Below are 23,909 nucleotides of genomic sequence, written 5' to 3'. Positions count from 1 at the left end.
CAGCGGCCTACAAGGTAGTCATCAATGCCCCCCTTGGTGTTTGCCCGGAGTCAGGAGAGTGCCGTCTGGGATGTGCCGGCACTGTTGGTTGGAGGACCTCAGTGGGAAAGATGGGTCAGTCAGTAAGGCGATCAGTAGGTCGTCCGGTCGGAGCCTGGTGGTTCCTCACCTCTGCGACATCCGCCAGCCTCTGCATGGGTGACCACCGTGTCCTCAGCCACACCGAACACCTTTCGGGCCTGCTCCTCGAAGGAGCTGAGGATTCTCCTGTCTGGCACCCCACCGCCAGTCTGGGCCCTCTCCCGCCGATTATGGGAGAACTTGACCGGAGGAGACAGAGGGCATCGCTAGCCACACACATGGTTCATATTAGTGGGTGGAGGGAGGGTTGAAGTGGTGCGTGGAGGGAGTTTTGGGGGGGGGGGGGGGTGGGGGGTATGCTCCTTTGGGGGTTGGGACGTTGTCTACCCAATCGTGCTGCCCGGTGTAGGTTGTTGACCTTCTTCCGACACTGGAGGCCAGGTTATACTTCCTATGCTGACAGCTGCCGTCACCTCACCCAGGCAGCACTGGCTGCCTTGTGGCTGACCCTCCTGGATCCGCAGGGAAACAGGACATCCCTCCTGGCCTCCACCGCATCCAGGAGCCTCCCACGTCAGCATCCCCGAATCTTGGGGCTGGTCTCCTCGGCAGTTGCGAGCTGGCTGGGGTTTGCTGAGCAAGTGCAGCCTAAGTGCTGCTCAACCTTGTTAGCGGGGAGGCTGGCCAGCACAGTCCTCGCAAATCAGCTGGTGAGCGTTTATTTGGGGCGAGAAGCCCGTGAGGCTTCGTTAAGTGGACCAATTAACGTTGAAGAGCATTGCCGGCCTCGCTGGGCCGAGCGCCGGGATACTCGCGGCAATCCCCGCTGGCTAACACTTAGAAATCCAGAGAATCACGACCTTGGTCTCTGAAACGGAGAATCCGCTCCCAAATCTTTCTCTTCCCAGAGGTGCTGCCAGACGTGAGTTTTTCTGATGACCAGCATCAGCAGTATTTTGTATTTCTTAGTAATCCAGATGCACTAAGGGAAACTGCCTTCTTGTAGCAAATAATAAAATAACTTGAAGAAAAATGAACTATAACGAGGCCTAAGGTTAGCTGCTCACTTCAAGAAGGACACTTCTTACAATGCAGTACTGCACTGGAATATTACCCTAAATCAATTCTTCATATAGGGTTTAGATTTATAACTACTTGACTCAAAAAACAGATCTGTCAATTGTGGCAAGCAGACAACTTCCAGTTGCTCACTTTATTCAGAAGGGAATGGCTACAAATACAGCACTCGTGTTTGGAGTTTGGGTTTAGAACTGGGGAGGGGGGTGGAATCTGGTGATGCTTGAACTGATGAAGGGATACTCCAACATCTTTCGTTCAAAGTGACATATTGTCAAAACAAATTCCAAATTTTGTTATTCTGAATAATATACATGGGTAGAGTCCAGATAGCCCTCCCCCCACCACCACACTCTTACCAATTTTTACAGATGCACCATAGAAAGCATCCTATCTGGCTGCATCACAGCCTGGTATGGCAACTGCTCAGCCCAAGATCGTAAGAAACTAGTCGTAAGTATAGCCCAGTCTAACGCACTGCCTCCCATCCATTGACTGTCTGCACCTCCCGCTGCTTTGGGAAAGCGGGTAGCATAATTAAAGACCCCTTCCACCCGGTTTATTCACTCTTCCTATTTCTTCCATCGGGCAGAAGATACAGAAGTCTCAGAACATACACTAACAGATTCAAAAACAGCTCTTCCCCGCTGTTACCCAACTCCTGAATGACCCACTTATGGACTGAACTGATCTCTCCACACATCTTTACTTTAGTACTACACTCTGTTTGTTTCACCAGATGTTTATGTCTACACATTGTCATCTATCATATATCGTATGTTTTTTCATGTATGGAACGATCTGCCTGGACTGTACACAGAACAATTGCTGCACCAAGTCTTTCACTAAACCATGCAATTTGATGTTGAAGAGACACAGCATAGAGTACCCAATTATTTTTTTCCAATTAAGGGGGAATTTAGCAGGCCAATCCACCTACCCTGCACATCTTTGGATTGTGGGGGCAAGACCCATGCAGACACGGGGAGAATGTGCAAACTCCGTAAGAACAGTGACAGGGGGCCGTAATTGAACCCGGGTCCCCCGTGCAGTCAGGTTTCGATCCTGGTCCCAGTTGTGCATTCTCCCAGGTCTTCCAGTGTTTGCATGGGTTTCACCCCCACAACTCAAAGATGTGCAGGGTAGGTGGGTTGGCTATGCTAAGTTGCCCTTTAATTGGAAAGAATATTGGGTACTTTAAATTTTTTAAAAATTATTGAAAAATGCAGATTTGCTTTTAATGAGTCTTTGTCAGCATGTTTACCTTTGATTCCAGTTTTGGGATGGTTAGAAGAATAAAAAGCCATAGATCAAATATGAAAGGGGATAAAGTCAGAATATTCAGAAATCTGAGTTGAATAAAAATCTACCTTCATAATTGCGCTATGAAATTTGTAAGCACTTGGCTAATTAACCACAACCAATATATTTGCTGTATTTTGGGGGTGTCACTGGCATTATTGCCAAACCCTAATTGCCCTAGAGAAAGTGGCGGTGAGCTTTCTTGAACTGCTGCAGTCCTGATGGCGTTGGTACATACCAGAGTACTGTTAGGGAAGGAACTGTAAGATTTTGACCCAGCGACAGTGAAGGAATGGCAAGAGCTCCAAATCATAGTATGTGGCTTAGAGGGGAACATGCAGGTACCGGTTGGTTCACATGCTCGGCTGCTCTTCTCCTTCTATAGAATTTACAGTTCAGAAGGCCATTTGGCTAGTCTGCACCGTCCCTTAAAAAAGAGCACCGTACCTATGCCTACACTCAACCCTATCTGTACACCTCCACCATATCCCTGTAACCCAACCTTTTTTTGTGTGGACACTATGGGCAATTTAGCATGGCTAATTGACCTAACCTGCACGTCTTTGGACTGTGGAAGGAAACCGGAGCACCCAGAAGAAACCCACTCAGACACGGGGAACGTGCAGACTCAGCAGTGACCAAAGTGGGAATCGAACCTGGGACCCTGGAAATGTGAAGCAATTGTGCTAACCACTATGTTACCGTGCTGCCCTTCTCGGTGGTAAGGGGTCACTGGTTGAAGACTTGGTGAGTTGGGAGTGCATCCTGTAAATGGGACACACTGCTGTTACTGTGCATTGGTGCTGGAGGGAGTGAATGTTGAAGGTGGTGGATGGGGTATTTGTCCTGGATGGTGTTAAACATCTTGAGTGTTCTTGTATCTGCACTCATCCAGACAAGTGATGAGCATTCCATCACCTCCTTACTTGTGTCTTGTAGACAGGCTTTGGAGAGTCAGGTGACAGGAGTCAGGTGAGTTACCCACAAGATATATTCTGACAGGAAGATTTATGCAGATATGTATTTCAAATACTTAATAGGAAACTAGGAACCCAATGACGATGCAATCCACTCCACCAAATAATTTCCTGAGAAATATTCCACAAATTAGAATTTAAGGTGTCTTTCCACAACATTAGCACCAAAAAAACTCAACCATTAAGTAATCCAGAGGCAAATTAAAAAAGTTGCGAATACATACATGTAGTCATCTCGAAAGGACATAATTGGCCTTAGCCGCCAGGGTCAAAATTGTATGATATTTACTGTAAACCAGACTGTGCTAGCTGAAAAACTGTACTAGAAGTGCAATGGGCTGAAATCTTCCTTGTTAGGTAACTTTACAATTCCATACAGGTTCACACATGGAAAAAGCCATGTCTGAGCAAGCTACAAGATGATTACCCAACAGCAGTGGAACCAAAATAGTTTGAAACATTGCAGAAAATGCCATTTTAAAAAACAGAAAGCACAGCACAAGTTCTTAATTATTTTTTGAATAGCATCCAGTCATATGTTATGTTGACGCAATTTGATCTTCCCATATTAAAGCAAACAACTATATTAAATGTTCTTGGGACAGCTGACTGAAGGTTTTTTTTCCAGGAAACTGAAAACTGTCACACAAGCCAACTAAAACCAAAACTATACTGTATTGGTGACCAATGCCTTATGCCAGATACATTCCTTTGAACGAAAAACACCTTCAGATAAACAGTGATCGGTGATTTCCTCAAGTGTATAGGCCCCTTAAATTCTTGAACAACGCGCACTTCCAGCATTGGTATGCGGCTTGCACTGAAAGTTATGGGGTGTTGCAAGGCTTAGAGAAAACACTGATTCATATCAACTTTAAAAGCTTTCCTCTGTTCAAGTTAAACTGTGCACTCTAAACAAATTTGACTGGAGACATTTATTTTATTTTAAAACTTTTTATTTTAAATATTTCATGAAAAACAAGAGATAATACAGCATGTGTACAACAGGACATAATTACAATATAGCTTCCAAGAAGCAAAACACTAAATATACAGTTGTTATACACATTGCTAAATGCAGTTAAATGATTCAAATCTAATGTAGACAATAAATAAACTCTCCTTAACCAAGGTTCTAGGAAAGAACAGTAGTAGAAGAGCGACAAAGAAAAAAAGGGGTAAAAACTAGATGGGTGCACCCTCCCCTTTCAAACTGTCCAACCATTATAAACTAAAGTATGCTTTTGGCACAGGTAATGCTCTACTGCCCATAGCTTCCTAATGCATTTAGAGTTACACAGAATGGCTATATTTGAAAAGTCTTTCCGTTTTATTGGTATTTAAGACACTAGCAATTTTCATAGGGTTTTGATCACCCCTGAAGATGGAGCTTCAGTGGTCTGAAAAGTTTCAGATTATCAGTTGAAATGTGTTACACTTCACAAGGCCATGGACCTCCTTAACGAACTGAATTGGAGGTGCTTGCTGAAGGGCAAATGTTCCCGTTTCACTGATATCCAGCTATATTTGTTAAGTGTGTTGGAATATGCCATTCTGCTCAAGCAGAGTATTTCATTGTTGGACCATTTTTCTAGGATGCAGAGAACTTTACAAACTTTCTCTCTATTTAGAGAACGACAAATTAATCCAAATTTTTATTTTGCTTATATAGAAAGTAATAAAATCTTGCTCATCTTTTAACGATGGTTACTTTTTGATACTTCTTCAGTAGAAGTAAATAATGCACCCATTCAAACTACTAAGTCTTTATGCAATCGATATTTAGATGGATTAAGCAATTCAATTTCCTCTTGAAAGTCAAATACGATGATTCACATTCACATGATTCATGGACTGCTCGGCACAAAGTTTCAATCCAAGTCCAATAGAAAGCAAGACAACAGAAGTAACAAACAATTGTACTAGACCTCCAATCCTCACGTTAATGTAGCTTTGACAGAAAGCTCCTACAAACTCATGAGAAATTTTCAAAGTAAAAACTGATATCCCCTCTACTCCTCCATGTGAACTCATTTCCAGGATAGTTAAAAAAAAAAATTATCTTCTAAAAATTACCAGTTTTTAACTGTCTTCAAAAACACACGCCAATGGTTTGGAATAATGGTGACTAACTTTTTAAAAAATCAATGGAGATACTAAATATACCGAGTGATTTTGGTTAGAATAAGAAAATGTTCAAGAGTACTCATGGATCCCTCCTGCTTCAAAGGTAGCTCACATGTTAAAAGAACCATGGTTGTGCCATATTATTACAGAACATAAAACAGCACAAAAACACAATTATTACATTTGGCTGAACTTAAATAGCTTGCATTAAGATTATGTATGTCAGAAAATGGGTTCAATAGCAAATACGCACTGCAGGAATTGAGCAATTTGAAATGATACATGAATTGTGCCTAACATAGGTTATTTCGGAAGTATATATTGGAATGAGACTGGTTTTCCTACCTTTATGGACAAGTAAATTGAAACACAATTGCATCTTGGCCTCCAATCAGTGCTGTTCAAACTACATACAGAGTGTACCAGTTGCAATTATCACCAAGCTACAATGCAGTAAAAATAGCATGCTTGTACATTTTTGGAAATAGTTTCACTAGAAACTGGAGTGAATTGATCCTTTTCCAAAGGGGGACAAGAGGATTATAAAGCACTAAACATACTACCTAGCTAACCAAATGGAAAAATATGAATCTTTTATAAATGTTTACTAGGTTACTTTCTTCCAAAGCTGTAATATGGTTTTGCCAAACACACACAATAAAGCACCAAACATTTTGATCTTGAAATTAAAATTCTGAAGCAACTTGTAGAACACATGCATAATCAATTTGAAATCAATCATCCAGTGTTTCCAGCATGAGGTGTTATGATATAATTCAGACAGACAAAAGCAGAGTATTTAAAGATAACATCTGGTACACAAAGCACAACATTGAACAGCTTAGTTACGTAACCTGAATAAGGCATATTTGACTCATTTTAATTGCCCTCTTCTAGCCAACATATATACTGCAATGATGCAACAGTTCCAACCACAGCACTTTTGTTCAGTGGTCGACCAACTTGAGCAATGCATGTATTTTGCTTTTTGAACTACATTGATAATTATTGTTCCACAAGTCAAAAATAGTGGAATTTTATCATACAGATTTAAAAAGTTTGAAAACTACATAATAGTTTTAAGTTGTAAAGGCAAAATAAATCACTTAAAAAAAACACTTTGGTAAGTCAAACATGTTAGCTAACTTACAAGTTCAACAGAGCTAACTTAGAAGTTCAACAGAATTCAGTTATGCTCTCAGAATTCAGATGTATAGCTATAAAAAAATGCAAGGTTTTGTGAAAAATAAATTCAACACTATTTATTTTAAAAGAGGCAACACTTTATAGAAGAACATTGATGGGAATAACTACTCAAGGGTATAAATCTAGAAACCATGGTCAGTTATTTGTTTCAACCTGCAATAAGTTTGAGATGGTGTGGGATTTAAGTTAAAAAGCAGTAAATTTGCAACTTCAAAGCCACTCAATAGATCGGAATTATGATCACCCCAAGAATTATACTGGGCACTGGTGATTCAGCAAATACTTTGGGAAACATGCACACTAAATTCATTTCACTTAGAATACTGTTATGGTCAATCAAAACTACATGCATCACTAATGAGAAAAACATCTTGTAACTGACACCCTTGATGGTGAGAAATATTCATCTAAAGGGGAGCCTTATAGCTATGTTTTTCTCCCATTCATTATGGTATTTGCTGGATTAATGATATCATCAAACAGATTTCAATTTCATGTTTCAAAAAAGGCTTTTAAACTCTGCTCATGTATCCATCACATGCTGAGTTACAAGATGTTAAGCTTTTGAAGTGCGTGGTGCAACAAATTTGGTTATGGTAGCAGTCTGGGCATTGAAAGCGGATTCCTTCTATTAGGGCATTTAAAAACACCTAATTCACTTGAACATTGTGTATAACAACCATTATTATACATCATATATATATATATATATATAAAACATATACACACATGTACACAATTATATATTACAGTATTTACAGTTGTGAAAGCTCAATCTCTTCAATGCGGAAAAGAACACTGCTCAACTCTGAGCTGGAGAATGTGCGCGAGGGCGCCAAATGATAAATCAGTTAAGAAAGACAAATTAAAATATATTACCAAAACCCAATTGCTAAACCATTTGACCATTCTTCTATTGTTCTATAAAGTGGAGCCCTTTTATGAATCTTTGTATATATAAAATTAATTGGAATGTGACTAACAAATGAGGTTCAAATTGTCCTTTCAGCACAATTTTCTTCCCACACGTTTCCTTGGCGCAGAACTCAAAATTCTAGTTTTCTACGAACTGAAGGAAACCATTGACTTATTTTGGATGGAGGGGTAAGAAGAAAAAGGAAAAGTACCAGGGGTCAGATGGTTCTCCAATAGCACAGCTGAGATCAGGAAGTGTGGGTGTATTTAGACAATGGAAGAATCGGGAAACTATAACCATTAACTCATATCCCCCTCTCTCACTGCATATCACCCCAGAAATCTTAGCTGCTTAATTTTATGCATTAAAAATGTTCACTGCTACATTTTTCAGATTATCTCTCGAAATAAAATAAGTACTAAATATTTGCAGATAGCATACTACAACATAAAACTGGGCCCAAACTCCTCAGTTGAATAAGGAATGCTGGTAGACAATAACAATTGATTGCACACAGCAAGGAGAAATTTTCCTAAAACAATATCTCCTGTTAATATTTAGTAGGGACTTCAAAATTGCAAGGGACCTTGATCGTGCAAACCAGGAAAATCTATTTCCATGGGTGAGTGGTTGATAGCTTGTGGACATAGATTTAAGGTAACTGGCAAGAAACCCAGAATGAAATAATTATATCTGGAATACACTGCTTGAGCAGATGCATATTCAATCATAGCTTTCAAAAGGGGAACTCAGTTATTCCCAGAGAGCCTCAGATGCTCAATGGACCAAATACTAAATTAGAACACGCTATATTAGTTAATAGAAGATTGATACAGTTGAGCTAATAAGCATTAGAGAAAACTATTTTTTGAGTAAGGGAAAGAATGGCGACAACTCTAGTACATTCAGCAGCAATTAATCTGTGAATTTGTTTATTTGGGTAAAAACAAGTAATACTCAAATTAGGACACAAATTAATTTCCTTTTACTAGCTGCTCTCAGCTTCCATCAAACAAAACTCATTAAGTTGCAGCAATGCTGTTTAGCATTCAGATCGTTACAAATTAAAACATTTGGAAATGAGTTTGATATTTTGCTTTGCAGGTCACAACTCTCAAAATTAGGTACAAGCATTTGCAGGCAAGAGTTCAGCAATTTTCACTTCAAATAGCAAGTGAACTATTGGCGAGATTAGAGTTACTTTTTAAAAAAGCAACAATCTCACACCGTTTCCCTCAATCAACATATATATTTCTCAAGCTGAGAGAAAATGAGATCTCTGACACAAATCAAATGTGGATAATAACTTCTCTCTAATCACCAAAGGATAGGTGGCTTTCATATCTTATAATGTGACTTCTGAAAATGAATTAATCAGATACGAACAATGGCCATTAGATTAAAACTACTCAAATCTACAAACACACAGGTATAATTTCAACTCAAACCACCTGGCAGAAGAATGGATTGGATCAGCTTTGCACCAACTTCGAAAGCAGTCAAATCAGATGGGATTTGAAACAATGGCCGAACCAATGCAGTCAGTCAGTTCGGTCAAAATAACCTCTGTTGTTGGGAAGCCAGTACTAAATAATTGAGTGTGCTCATTTGAATCTAATTTTTCAATAAAGCCAACTACTTCCCCAAGATGCGTGCTAGGTATTTTTAAAGGAAAGGTCATTTGGCTTCGATCTTTTTTGTATGCCAAGGTATTCAATCACAACTACAAAATCATACCAAAAATGAATGTGTGATCAAATAGAGATGAACTAAAGATATGTTAAGATGTATAAACTTGGAAGCTTGAAGTTATGAATGGAAAATATACTATATCTCAAACCAATGTGGTTTAGAATCCTAATCCTGACAAAGCAATGTGCAGTCAAATCAGCATGGTGTCAACTCAATTGAAATGAAATGAAAATCGCTTATTGTCACGAGTAGACTTCAATAAAGTTACTGTGAAAAGCTCCTAGTCGCCAAATTCCAGCACCTGTTCGGGGAGGCTGGTACGGGATAGCATTCTCGTAACGTTAATGTTGGATAAATGCCATGCATTTCTCTTGGATGACCGTCTATATTCATAGGTTGGAGCAATAGACCATTTGAGCCTGCTCTGCCATTGAAGATCATAGCAGATCTTCCTTCTACACCCCATCTTCCTGCACTATCCCCATATTCCTCAATTATGTATTGAATTTACTCAATGCCTCACCATCCACAACTCTCTAGGGTGATCATCCACAACCTCTTGAGTGAAGGCATCTCTCCTCATCCAAGTGCTGACTGGCCAACCACTTATTCTGAGACTGTGACCCTTAGTTCTATACTCACCAGCCAAGGGAGACATTTTTATAATCTATCCCGTCAAGTCCCAATTTTATGTTTCGATTAGATCACACCGTTTAAATTCGAGGAAATATAGGCCTATTCTACTCTCTCGACATAAGGCACTTCCTGCATACAGAGTGGGAATTTCCAGCCATTCCTGCTGGCAGGATCTTCTGGAACCACCAATGGTAATCCCCTGCTGTTACAGGATGCGAATAACGGAACGCAAGGTCCCACTGCCAATAAATGGTGGGCTGCAACCGCCTCCATGAGGGCAGTGAGAAATTCTGCCCATGGACCATACTGAATATTAATAGCACTGTCTAGAACATCAGTCTGATTGAAGTTACCAAGATACCAGTGGATCTGAAGGGAACAAAAAAAACTTAGGGGGTTCCAGAAACCTCACTGGAGCCTCCTAAGTGCATATGGGTTCAACTGTGATCGTCCCGGTGATCGAAACATTTATTAACCTCATCGACCATATTCGCAAATGAATACCAGCTTGGCAGGTAAAGGAATTAGAACCCCTGAAAACATATGCCATTAAAGAGAGAAAATGGTTAGATTCACAAATTGTCACTCGCTGGGACCAAACAGTTCACCAAGGTACATTTAAAATTCATGGGCTGAGGTTGTTGACGAGACCAGCATTTAATGCCCATCTCCAAATTCCTTCAAGGCAATAGAGTGGCTTGCTAGGCTTCTTAGGGGGGCAATGAGGACCTTCTTTTACAACATTCCAATAGCTTCATGGTCATGGTTACTGTTATTAGCTTTCTATTCTGGCTTTAATTAATTGATGTTGGCATATGCTTTCCTGTTCCCAGATCTTCAGTCTAGACATCTAGATTGCTTGTCCAGTAATCTAACCACTATGCTACCATCTTTCATGGCAATGCACAGCATCTACACACAGCACGAGCAAGTAGGACCTACAAAAGTGGTACAAATTCATTTAATAGCTTACAATCAACTATTAGGGAGCTTTAACGCCTCCCATGCATTTACTAAATAGTTGTTCAGAAGAAAATTCAGCTTAATGCAGTGACAAAAAATCTTCCGAAGGATTGGCTGAGGAAGACCTAACAACTGAGCAGTCTCCTGTGGTGAGAAATAAGCCGCATGTTTAGGTGCTCTTAAAATTAAATACTCCCAGGTCAGATTTGAAAAGGCCGAATTAGGCTCACATCCACCTTAATCTTAACAGCACAAGAACATGCATCAGATTTTTAAAATTTATTTTTTTGCCACTTTCTACGATCTGATTTCCAATTTATGCTAAATAATTGTGCTTTGTAGGCCTGATGCAAGAACTGGATTAATAAGACAATTTAGCTTTATTCCACATGGGACTCTGCCAGAGTCATGAGATTTTCATTCAGTTAGACTGGGTATGATTGGAATCCAGGTGATGAAAGGACAATGCAGTAATGTACACCAGCTATCCCCTGCAAGTGAGATTACAGAACTACTAATATTTAATGGACAATTTATTGCCACGAGGGGCATAAATATAAATGGCTACTAAAATGTTGGTGTCTGTGTCTAAAGTTAATTTTTTTTAAATTTCAATTGAAATTTTAACCAGGACAGTATGTTTTTCCTAAAATGCATTCATCATGACATATTAGTATGAAGCAGCTTCAAAATACTTTTAAAAATTGGCTTAGACTGCATAAATTCAACATGCAGTTCATACTTCACAGCAAGGTCACCAACAGAGAAAAAATGGATTGTCTTTTTAAGTGTAACCGACCTGCTCTCAGGCAAAAAAAAATAAACATGAAAACACTCTGACACACATAGGTGCAATCATAAGCTGTACTGCACAATGGTGGACTGTAGACAGGACACTACAATTCTCTACATAACCAATTCCTGATTTCAGCTAAGCTATCTGGGGAAGAGAGGGAGAAAAAAAACCCACAACAAATCATTGTATGCAAAATAAAAATTTCATTGTGTATTAAAATCACTTGGAAGAAAATCTTTACAATTATATACAGATATGTAAAACTTAAACCAAAATAACTACAATGTCAACTTCCACAGTGACTGGTTTATAAATTGACAGCATCACCTGGTAGCAATAAGAGAACTAAGAGTCTTTGCAATTGGACAAAAACATAGAATTGTTCAGGTTAGCACTGATGAGAAGAGGAAAGGGAAAAAATACCTTTGGTTCTACGTTGTCAATATATACAGTACCATCCAGCTTCTAGGGACTAATGATCTTGCATGAGTTTGATCATTTGGACCGTAACACAGTTCTTAGAATTCAATGCATCTAACACATTTGAAATCTGTTACATCTTCTCATATCAATATTAAAGGCACATCTATTTTGATGAACAGATATTTGTTCCCCCCACCCCTTGGGGGTTTACAGTACATAAACTGCACTGGACAACAAACTGTACACTTTTTAACTCTCTAGCTTCACATGAAGTTCAAGATAGAACATAATTTGTGAATCTTAAATCTACTGTATTCCTGTGAATTTAATAGATTTAAGTGCAAATTATTTCTGTCCACTAGCATCCTTACATACATAGACATCTGTAGCATTTCATTACAGATCAAAAATTGTAACTCACTGCAGATATATATATATAAAACCTATCAAATCTGTGCAAGCTACTTGCTAAGCACATACAGTTTTGACTATTTAACAAGAATCAAGTGCATTTCCATTGAAATTGCTTTTACAATGTTACAAATTGTGCACGTCATTTATACACAATTTAACTAAAAAAAAATAGCTTCTCTTTGAATGTTAAGGCGGCTAGAAAGTTTACTTTGTGGAGGATTCAATCCACAGAATACTTTACAAAACACTGACCAGTTCTTGATACTCATTCAACATGCCCAAGAGCAATAACTAACAAAAATCACAAGATCAACTTGCCCCAGAATAATGTTGAAAATTCTGTGTGCTTCACCTGGAAAAATACTGAACACATTAAAAATGACATTCAGACAGCAAAAAGATATGCAGGAATGAAAATGATGTTCAGATTAGCAGGCTTTTTACACTTAAAATGTAAACCTGATCCAGTTACTGGGATACAACAATGTAATGCTCTTGAAACCTGTTAAAATGAGTCAATTATTAAGAACTTCTAATAAATATTGGTCACCGTTAATAAATTATCACAGTTTTCTAACCATTGCACCCTTAGCAGCTGTTCATATTTTATTCAGTGCTATGTACTAGTTGTGCGTTGTACCACTGCTATCCATTCTCCCATTATAATCAGATTGAAGTTTCTGCTGGTGCTCGTAGTTCATTTTGTGAAGTCGAAACTTTTTCTAGTGAATCTCGAACGGCAAGCTGGAGAAAAAAAAAATACCATGTAACTTGACAGTTGCCACTGTTGAATGTTCATAAACAAGTTTTCATACTTTTAAATTTAAAGTGTTGGTTGCTATTTTATATGGCATTAGCTCCTTCACTTGACACATTTAAGTTGTGTACATTTAATTCTGATGGTCTTGTTCACCACTATTCTTCCATTTTTTCCATTGAGTATATGCTTCCATTTCTAGCTTTGCCTACAAAGTGCACAGAAATTCGGAGTAGGCAATTTAGCTCTTCAAACCTGCTCCGTCATTCAATCGGATCAAGGTTTATTTCTTCCTGATCTCAAATCCACCTCCCTCCCTGTTCCCCATATCCCTTTAATCTGTTTTCCAAAATCAGAAATATGTCTATCTCCTTCTTGAAACTATTTAATAGTGTCCTTCTGCACTATAGGGATTCTATGGTTCCATGAAAGATTCTGTACTATCACTAGATATCCAGATCAAAACAGCACACTCAAGATTAATAGGCAATATCAAAGCAATATTATTTGAAGACAGGACATTCCAATTAAAGATAGTGAATACATTTTGCAAGGAGTCATCTTGGAAAACATTGAACAACTGGGTGCAGAGGTGAACTTGTGCTATTTTCAGTAAACCAATCCACATCACCTGCCAAGAGAGGATGCCCATTGAAAGCAAATTAACTTTACCAAATGGAAGTTGGACACATATGGCAGGTCCACTAATAAGATTCCCTGCTGCTATGATTCTTGAATTATTTAAATTGGAGGCTAAGACACCTACACGGTCAGCAGTGTTAATCAACCATGCATTGAACTTTGAGGGCTAGAGTTTTTTGTAGGCATTTAAGGGATAGGTTTTGAACGTTAGGTTGGAATCCTCGTCTAAGATTCTGGTTTGGTATTGCACGTGAATCCGGAGGTCTACTGCGTTCGGCTAATAGGGCCTTGAATCAGCTTTTCACTTCAACAAATTTCCAGCATGGAGATTAGGATCAAGAAATTTCCCTTCATTGTAACTAGCTCTATCATTGAACAGGGATCTTCATGGTCCGTGTGGATAAATTATTCGTTACTTCGCCAATCTATTGAGGTGGCTAACAAGTTTGTTTTTTTAAATATAAATTTAGAGTACCCAATTGATTTTTTCCAATTCATGAGCAATTTAGCGTGGCCAATCCATCTAACCTGCACATCTTTGGGTTGTGGGGGCGAAACCCACGCAAACATGGGGAGAATGTGCAAACTCCACACGGACAGTGTACCAGAGCAGGGATCGAACCTGGGACCTCGGCGCAGTGAGGCTGCAGGGCTAACCCACTGCGCCACCGTGCTGCCCGATGTGGCTAACAAGTTAAGGACTACTCACGCACCATGGAAATTCCTCTGCAGTTTATATCTGTTAAGGGAATGATCCCAGATTCCTTACGCTACGAAGAAGTGGAAGGCCAGTGTATTCAGATTTCTGTTGGTATCCACCATGTTCAAATTTATAGTTGGATGGCTATGCATTTTAGGTGTGTTCTTTGCGTTTCCAAGAATTAAGCTTGGACGGTTGTCAATTGGCTAGCCAGTTTGAAATTGTCTTCATTGTGTATACTGAAGTTGTTTTTTTATACAGTCAACAGCAGTGTTGGTCATATCTTGGAAAAGAATTGTCTCAGTAATAAAGATAGGGCTGAGCATATGGTCCAATGTCAGTGGGTTAATTCAATTTCAAATCAGGGATTTGGAGTGACTTATCATTTATGGCAGCATGGTGGCAGAGGTTAGCACTGCTGCCCCTCAGCAGTGACCTCGGTTGGTATAGAAATTGAAAGAGAAAAAAAAAAGCAAAAAGGAAAATTTGACATTTCAAAATTACCTAAAACAATTCAAAATTTAAGAAATGAGATGTCACCTTTAAAACTTTACTTTCTGGGCAAGAGTGAATGATTAGTCATTAATAATTATCACATCATCAAACCAGTACTTGTGCTGATTTGTGGTGAGTTTAATGAACAATTCTTGTTCAAATGTAGCAACATCCATGAAAATCACAAATGTAAGGTTCGATTTTTGCAAAGTTAATGACAAACAGTGCAAATCAGCCAGCAACTTGTGGCGATTCACAATTCAAGGATCACTTTTCTTATAGGTGGATGGTAGGAACCTAAACTCTTGGATCCTCATCCATAAGATGTTTATCAAACAAATACTCCATTATCCTTTTCCACAAGTGAAACTGAATATTGATCAACCTACCTGTGCACCTGCAGCTAAGTTTGCTCGTTGTCTTCTTAAGTCTGATTTTATGAAAACTGTAAAGAAAATAGAAATGATGAAACAATCTATTTCCTGTTATATGCACATTTTTATCAGCAATGGGACCTATGAAAGTGAACACTTTCAACCTTCTAAAAGAAGATTGGTTAGTTTACTTACATAGTCAATTAAACCATAACATTTTATAACATTTGGTACAGCAAACTCTATTTCACAACTTTTTAAACCATGAAAATACGAAACTTTCAAAAATGCACAACTTAAAATGAAGATTTTCATAGTTTCCATCATACAAACTAATATGTTACAAAGCATTTCTGGTTATTAGAAGTAACATTAGAGAAGTATTATTGAAACACGTCTCATTTATATTCTTTAAACAGGAGTTGTTCTTGTTATGACAATTCCATTGTAATCAATTACATTTGCCTCAATATCTTTGTGGATGTTACACAATTGTGTCAATTTTTCACAGAAACCAGCAAGGAACAAATAATTTGCAATCAGCTTCTGTCACCCTTTCTTTTACCAAAAAAAAATTGCTGACAAGGAATGTATTTTAATTTAATCGAATAGCAGCACCACACACGCAACAATAAGTATTGACTTTACAGTTTTGCAGAGTCCTTACCTCACACAGCTTCCAGACAGAACACTGGCTGAAATAAGACTAACCAATTTAGAAATAAAAATGTCCAGCATATATTAGAAGTCACCAATAGAAGGGAGTGATTGCAAGGCCATATAAAAGAATATGAAGGTGTATCAAAATAAAATTGTGCAACAGCTGCCACAAAAACACATGCTCAGTGCCACGGTGTGATTTAAAATTGCCTGAGATTGTTGGATTATTTTCCGCAAACTAGAGGCTCTCAAGTGTACGTTTTGAATTATACAAGAACTTTAAAACATTTACAAGTGCTTATTTCTAGAGCTGTTAACTGGTACTATCATGCAGGTCAGTTCCATTTTTCACAATAACAGCCCAAGATGCGTGTTTGGAGCACGAGTTGCGAAGAATGAAGGGAGAATTGCTTGTGGAGTGTCCTCATAGTACTAACATTTGATGCAACTACAATACAAGTATACTTCCTGCTGTTGAAATTGGCCTCAACAGACACTGGCATTATCATCATCCATCACATGCAGCACCAGTTATTTTGATAGCTGCTTATGAGAGATACAAAACATTGCAGAGTGCTGGTTGAGAAGTTTAAAGTGTTACAAAGAATTGATTGGTGGATGACTTAAGAAGCTATGAGATTTATGTTGTAATTTATGAAAAACTACAAATAAATTATTGCCTCAATCACTCCCAGCTATTCCTTCTTGTCCATTCAGTGTGGATTAAAAACTACATCCAATCTCAAGTACAGAAGCTAATTAACCATATTATACCTGCATGACTGATGCGGAGTGTGTGTAGATTTGAGTTATGGCAGTTGTGCAGTGGCTCCGCTCTTTTTTCAAGTTTATGCTTTAAACTAAAGTTTAATCAAAGGATTATTTGTGCATGCAGTAAATGCTACCCACTAGATTTTATAGTTGTTAGAAGAATCTGTGACTTTGATAACATATGCAGTTTTCCCAACTGCCCTCAGTAACTGTGTGCACATTTAACATGGAAAGGGATTTTAAAAGAAAGACATTTCACTTTTAAGCCATATCCCTACAGATTCATTACCTGTAACAACAACAGTTGCATACCATGTCTAGTGGCTGGAGGAAAAAAATTGTCACTTTTCCACATCAGAGGGTGGACAGACTAGAGTATGAACCTTCTGCTGGAGAAACAAAAAAATAAACTGACACTATCTTGTTTTGAAGTGTACAGAATAGTGTTCATAGCAGGTCAGATGATCAGGGTTTCTTTGTGCTAGTAAGTAAAGTTAGAGTTAGAAACTCATTTTTATCATCCCCAGCCAGCATCATGCACTCCTGCCAAGGTCAAGTATTGGTCAGATGCAGAGTAAAACTCCCTTTAAACTGCCCCAACAAGTGTCTTAACAGCAACCTCAGAACACCAGTGCGATTTTCCTCTTCAGCTTTTTTTATAGCCTCAAGAGTCAGGTTGCTGACTGGTGTCAAGTATACAGGCAGCCTTGTGCTGTGGAATTATGTGCATACAGGATTCACATCATTTAACGTCTTTAAAACCAAAAGGAGGCTTTCATTCCATACATTCAGCCTTATTTCAACACATGTCCCAGAGGTGAGAGGACAGTGTTCCAATCCACAGCACCATCAAATCCCCATCAGAATTGTTTCTGGTTACACGATGGTTTCTGTTACTAGCAGCAGCATAACGCCGCCTTACCCTGTACACGATTTTCCATGGACAGTCACAATCTTGGTTCGTTCATGTAGACTGGTTATATTCCTTGCCTAAAACCTAAACAGACTAGCTTCACAATTGACTTGTTAATACAAACATGTCAGTAAACCAAACAAGAACTGAGTGTGTCTCAATGTTTCAGAACACACAAGAGTTCACAGGATGTCAAACTGCAAGAATGAAGGCGTAATAATTTATGAATATCACAATGTCTCTGAAAAGGAGTTAAGTTTTGAAAAGTGCTCCACCTGTCTTTATAATTTACATTATTCTGTCTCCCTTTCATTGAGCTTTCCATTCACATTTATCCATTAAGTGAACTTCTGTCCTTACCACTGCTTTTTTCTTACCGCCACTTGATAGCCACCATGTTTTGCCACATGCCTTTATTTCAAGTGACAGAAGAGTGATCAGCATTTTAATATTCACGCACTGTATAGAGAAGATACTGGAAATCTGTTAGAAAGTTGCAAAACAATCAAGAAGTTCTGTTGGTGTCAGTATACTTAGTTGAGTATTTGTGCACAACTTCAGTCTTGGGACAACCGGTAGCAGCCTCCCATAGGAGAGCAACTCATCATTATGGAATCTCAACTATTGCATAGGGCCTCTTGCTCTCACATCTTGTCTAAATTTCAAGAAAGGTGAGATGTTGGTTTATACACCCAGAGCTGCATCTGGATGACCAGAAGAGCACGTTGGGTTGCAGGCCGTTTATATCGCTATAAGGAAGTTGGTCTCTTTCCAGTTTTGTCAAAAGTTCTTCAGTGATCTATTCCACCAGCATTTCAAGGAATATGGAGTGACGTTTTCTAAACTTATTTTCTCTGAATTTCATTCTTCAGCCATGTACTTCAAGAACAGGATCTAACATTATTCTCCAAAAATAAGACGGTCTTTTCACGGTCTCGAGTTCCAACTATTGTTTGATCCCCTGTCTCAAAACTCTCTCACTATCCGCTACTAATAACTTGCATACAACTATCTAATTAACTGATTCACCTAGCTGATATAGATTTTGCATAAATGCTGTGAAAACCTACTGTAGTTTACTATATGTATTTACAGTACTCAACATACAATCAAAACTTAGTACCTGTAGTTTGTTGAACTGGCTATATACTTCCTGTGCTGGAGAGAGGAGCAGCTGGTAAAAGGAGCTCTGCGATTTATTAGGAAAAAAACTGGGTAAATTGGTTAAGAATATACAATATTTTGGGTGGAGAGTGTGCACAATGTTTACAGTTACAGTCAGTTGAATATTTTTATCAACAAACTTTGAAGGTACACAGATCTAAGTTTTGAGTTTGCAAAGTTCAAGATTAGCTGCAGCTTTTTCCCCCCAGTGAGTAAAAGCCCAATGAGTGCAGCAAGGATTTTCAAAATGAAGTTGCTGACAGACAATACTGGAACTTAAGAAATCCAAAAATAAAGGAAGCTGAATATGGAACCTCCAGGGATACCAGAGAATCAAAATAGGATGAAACACAGTAGATTCTTAAGGCATACCTATTACTTAAAAAGGATGAATGTGACAGATAAATACAAGTAAGAGACATTTTGGGTGTAGGGATCGTGTTATGAACAAATATTTTGTAAAAAGAAAGTTAAATGACAGGAGTTGAGTGAGATCTACAAGTAAAATGATGGAAGAACTGCAAGTTACGCAGACATCTAGCAGGTAGAAACTACCAAATTCCTCAGTAAAAGCGTGAAAGAAAGTGCACGTTGCCTCATTGTTGAATCAATGAAAGCATGTCAGAGCAAAATGGTACAGATGATTTAATGGCACATCAGTTAATTCTTGCCATTTTAACAGGAAGTGTAGTATATAAAAGTGATTTGTGTATGAATATCAAGTGCAGGACATAATTTGCCAGGAGCAAAAGGGCCAAAGAAATAAGGGTTGATGTTCCATTAAAGGAGTAAAGTTGAACCAGAGATCTTGTAGAGAAGAAAAAAAGTTAGAAAGTATCAGAAACAAGAGAGAACAATGAGAGTGTAATGTGAGTCACCCAGGGTACAAACAGGCAGGATACCTTAGTTCAGTGATTGTTTTTGTCCTGAAGGGAACTGACTTTTTTGGGGGGGGGGGGGGGAAGAGAATGACCACACAACCAGGTAGAAAAAATAAATGCTTTTGCATTTAACAAAAATAAATAATTGAAGTAGGTTAGATATGCAGTTAATAAAAATGCATAAAATCACAGCTGCAAACACATGATTCGCAAGAGATGAAGCTACAATGATGGAATGTTTCTGAATGATAAAACTAGGCAGACAGCCAGTGTTACTGAGTGATGATAAAACAACTACAGGTATCACGGAATGAATGCAACAATCTATTGGCAAAACCAATAAAGGGCAGAAATTAATAAAAGCACAATAATCAAGTGATGAAAGATGTTCAGACGCTTCGGTAAATAAAACTATTAAAATGGAAGAGTTAGATACCCTGGGGCAATCTAGGGTTAACTGAATGGAAGGGGATGAACAATTTCATAGATACAGTTAAGTTACTTTTCTTAACATGGGAAGCAGTACTGCAGTAGATCTAGAAATAGATGCAGATTCATCAATCCATCAGAAATGACTAATAAATCTAGAAAGGTGTGAAACACTTGGGAATAAGTGCACTTGATATCCTAATTAAGTTGGGCACGAGTAGTGAACTTGGACTGAATTCCTCCATAATGGAGTAAAGGGAGAAGTTAAAAAGAAAAGTTAATTCCTAGGAGAAAAACTGGAACCCGATATTACAGTACTTGAATAAGGAGCATTAAAAGAAAATGTGTTGTCAAACAGCAAGAAACAACTAATGAAATAGAAACCATACTTCCATAATAATGGAAATGAAGACTGAAGATAGCAGTTAGAAAAATGCAAAATAACCTAACGCAATTCGAAGAAATAAGTTGGTAGGTTCTTGTGCAAGGCTGGATAGACAGGTCAATTAATGACCTTAGTATTAATATTCATGTCATTCGCCATTCAAAAAAACTAGACAAATTCCAGGAACAGTCAAATTGCTTAAAAAATCTCACGTAAACATGATCAGAAAGGCACATGTTAAATGATACTCCCTAGAACAATCAAAGATTAAGCCATAAGACACTAATATATCTACCACTGCATGAGCTCCATGCAGTGGCTAGATGGGGACAGAAGCATGATGATTTTAATGGGGCATTAAAGAGTAATCAATATGGTTTTACAAGCAATAGGTTATGCCCCATAAATATGAAATTAGTTAAGGTTGTAATTAAATTGAGAAAGGGAAGGTCCGGTGATTATTTGAATCTTCAGGAAACATTGGATACAAGTTCCAAATGGGAAGAGACTGACTTCATTTCTTGAAAATTAACACAAATTGACCAAGAATAAGAGTGACGATTGCCAATGATAGAAAAAAGATGAATCGGAGAGACATTATGCAGTAGACTGTTTTGACTTCCCTGCTGTGCTATTTAACATGATCGGGATGATTTTAAATTTTGTTGACAATGCCATGAAAATAGTCAAACAGCAGATTGAAAGCATTTCAAGAAATCTAGGTGGTTTAAAGTGACCGTGGAAGGAAAATCAGATGGACAAGCTAGAACAGGTAATACTTGGCTTGCGCGCGTAAGAAATGTGCATTATGAATTATGGAAAGGAATTTAGGTGGAGACTAACTTTTCTCTGAAAAAATTCAGCTAATGCAAAGCTCTTACCAGTTAGTCAAACTACCAATAGTAGCTCAAATAACTAAACTGAAATAAGGTTTGTTTGGTCCAGTGTAACTTACTGATGAAATCTCACTGGGAACATTGCACATAAATGACCCTGATGCACTGCAAGATGTTCATAGGGCAATGAAGATAACTGGGAGACTTGGGGCCCTAAGTTGCAAAGAGAAAACTATTCCTGAACATGGACTATCATGAAAGTAAAAGGAAATTAGCAACCCTCGAAGCTGACTAAGAGATTGAAGAAAAGCATCTTTCTCTCCCTTCTCCATACGTAGGTTCGCAGCAAAAGTGGTTCACTCTTTTAAAAAGTCAGATAAATATATTTAAAGAACCATTGTGAAGGTTCTAAGCACAACAGAGACTAAGTGGAGCTAGTCGGCATTGAGTAGTGCACATTGCAGGATTGGAATGATCCAGAGATTTTGCTTCATTACCCTTCATGTGGGAGGCCAGGAGGAGTGGCTTGTGGAAAGATAAAAAGAGCAAGAACAGAGTGGATCTGAGTAAAATTTCAGAGCTTTTTCTTCTTGGAGTTTATCAGTTGTTGGCTGCCTCCTTCTTAAGATTGATGGGGCTGAGTGGTCCTGAATAGGAGAGAACGTACAAGATCTGTGGAGGGAATGGCCTTTTGATGGGCTGAACAGCCTTTTTCTTGTTCCATAATACGTTTTATACGATTGACAGATTAAGGCGCTGCTTCCCTCAGACAAAAATGTATTACACAACAATTTTCAAATAGTAAAAGCCACTAATTACCTGTAAGAATGATTCCCACAAAGATCCAAGAACAAAGAAAGAGATTTCCTGTTAATGTGCCATAATTTGCTTTCAACTTTCCTTGGGCCAACGTGAACACAATTCCAAATAGCTGCAATTATATAAAACTCAAAATTGAAATAACTGTCCAGGTTCTTCCAGAAGGAATGAGCAGTTCCACAATTCCCCGACAATACCTCACTAAAGTGCTTATTAAAGATGTACTAATGCTGGCAAATAACTCTATTGCATCTTACCAAAAAACAATTATTTCCTCAGGGTATCAGCATATACAACGTTAGCACGTATTGCCATACAACACAGAACAAGAACCAGAGGGGCAAGACTATGTTGTGCCCCTAATACCAAATGTATCATTCTAAATCCACAACTGCAACTTAATAATTAGTCTTACTTCACTTCAAACAACCAACGAAGTTAGTCCCATTTAACATATATATATTTTTTAAAACAAGCATACACAATGCGATTTGTCAATCCCATGAGGTATAAAATTAGCATTTGTTAGTAAGTACCAGATACGCTAAAGCCTGGAAAGTCTACTTTGACTGGTAATGACATGCACGCTCTGGTGCCATAAATATAGCACCCACCTAAAGGCAGCAGGAAGGCACAGGCTATTGCCTTAAATGTGCACTTTGTATTTACACATGGCCTAACATCAGACATCCTTTGAAGGTTGCCACCAGAAATGAAAGAAAGGAAGAGCTTTCATGAAGCGTTTTTCATGACTTCAGGACACCCAATGGACTAAATAATTTAGTCTCTACTCGTAATGTAGGAAATGCAGCAATCAATTTTCACACAGCATGCTGCCACATTGAGATAGTGCAAGACTAACAGGGTTTAGTGACACTGGTTGAGGAAAAAATGTTGGTCAGGAGAATTCTCCTATTCTTAGAACAACGTCATGAATCTTTTAACTCACTTGATGGGAGCAGGCAGGGCTCTAAATGTACCTCTGACAATGCAGTGTTCCTTCAGTATTGCTTCTGGAACACAATCCTGGATTCTGTGCTCCAGCATCTGAAGTTAGATTTGTTGGGAGGAGCATACCCACTGCAGTGCAAGACTATTGCAGATCCTTGCATACTCCCCCTTGCCTATCCCCCACAGTCATCTGCACCCCTCCCCACCCGGGTGATGCAGCAGCCCAAAATTTAAATCTACTCCACCATTAATTTTGGTAGCTAGCAGGCAGCTCATTAGGATTGTGTAAATGAGGCCAAGAGGCCCAATACAGAGTGAGTGCTGTGACTTATCCCTTTGCAATCAAGGAAGTTCCAATGTTTGATTCTCAAGTTTCCAGTCTATTTGGGTTTAACTCTGCAATGAAGATACTGTGAAAATTCCCTTGGCACCACACTCCGGTGCCTCTTCGGGTACACTGAGGTAGCATAGTGGTTAGCACTCTTGCTTCACAACTGCAGGTTCAATTCCTGGCTTGGGTCA

The 23,909-nt window shown here is 38.6% G+C and overlaps 1 protein-coding gene across 6 annotated transcripts in view; it reads right to left on the bottom strand.

Moving 5' to 3' along the window:
* Positions 1-11,956: 11,956 nt before the first annotated feature.
* flvcr1 (FLVCR choline and heme transporter 1) overlaps positions 11,957-23,909 on the bottom strand; it is a 47,911-nt gene continuing 35,958 nt past the window's right edge. Inside the window, exons 8-11 of one of the 6 annotated variants that reach the window (XR_011947750.1) lie at positions 22,437-22,548; positions 17,013-19,111; positions 15,594-15,649; positions 11,957-13,354 (exon numbers count right to left, since the gene is read on the bottom strand). Coding sequence is in view for 1 of the 6 variants with exons in the window: in XM_072508836.1 (XP_072364937.1) it covers positions 13,277-13,354; positions 15,594-15,649; positions 22,437-22,548 (246 nt within the window). In the remaining 5 variants the exon portion in view is untranslated. Of the gene's footprint in view, positions 13,355-15,593; positions 19,112-22,436; positions 22,549-23,909 lie in introns of all 6 variants that reach the window. The other 5 variants (XR_011947749.1, XR_011947751.1, XR_011947752.1 and 2 more) reach the window with 5 other exon arrangements.

The sequence above is a fragment of the Scyliorhinus torazame genome, chromosome 1 (assembly GCF_047496885.1).
Source record: "Scyliorhinus torazame isolate Kashiwa2021f chromosome 1, sScyTor2.1, whole genome shotgun sequence".
Taxonomy (NCBI): Eukaryota; Metazoa; Chordata; class Chondrichthyes; order Carcharhiniformes; family Scyliorhinidae; genus Scyliorhinus; species Scyliorhinus torazame.
The sequence above is the reverse complement of the archived record's forward strand: the minus strand, read 5'-3'. Positions and strand labels throughout refer to the sequence as shown.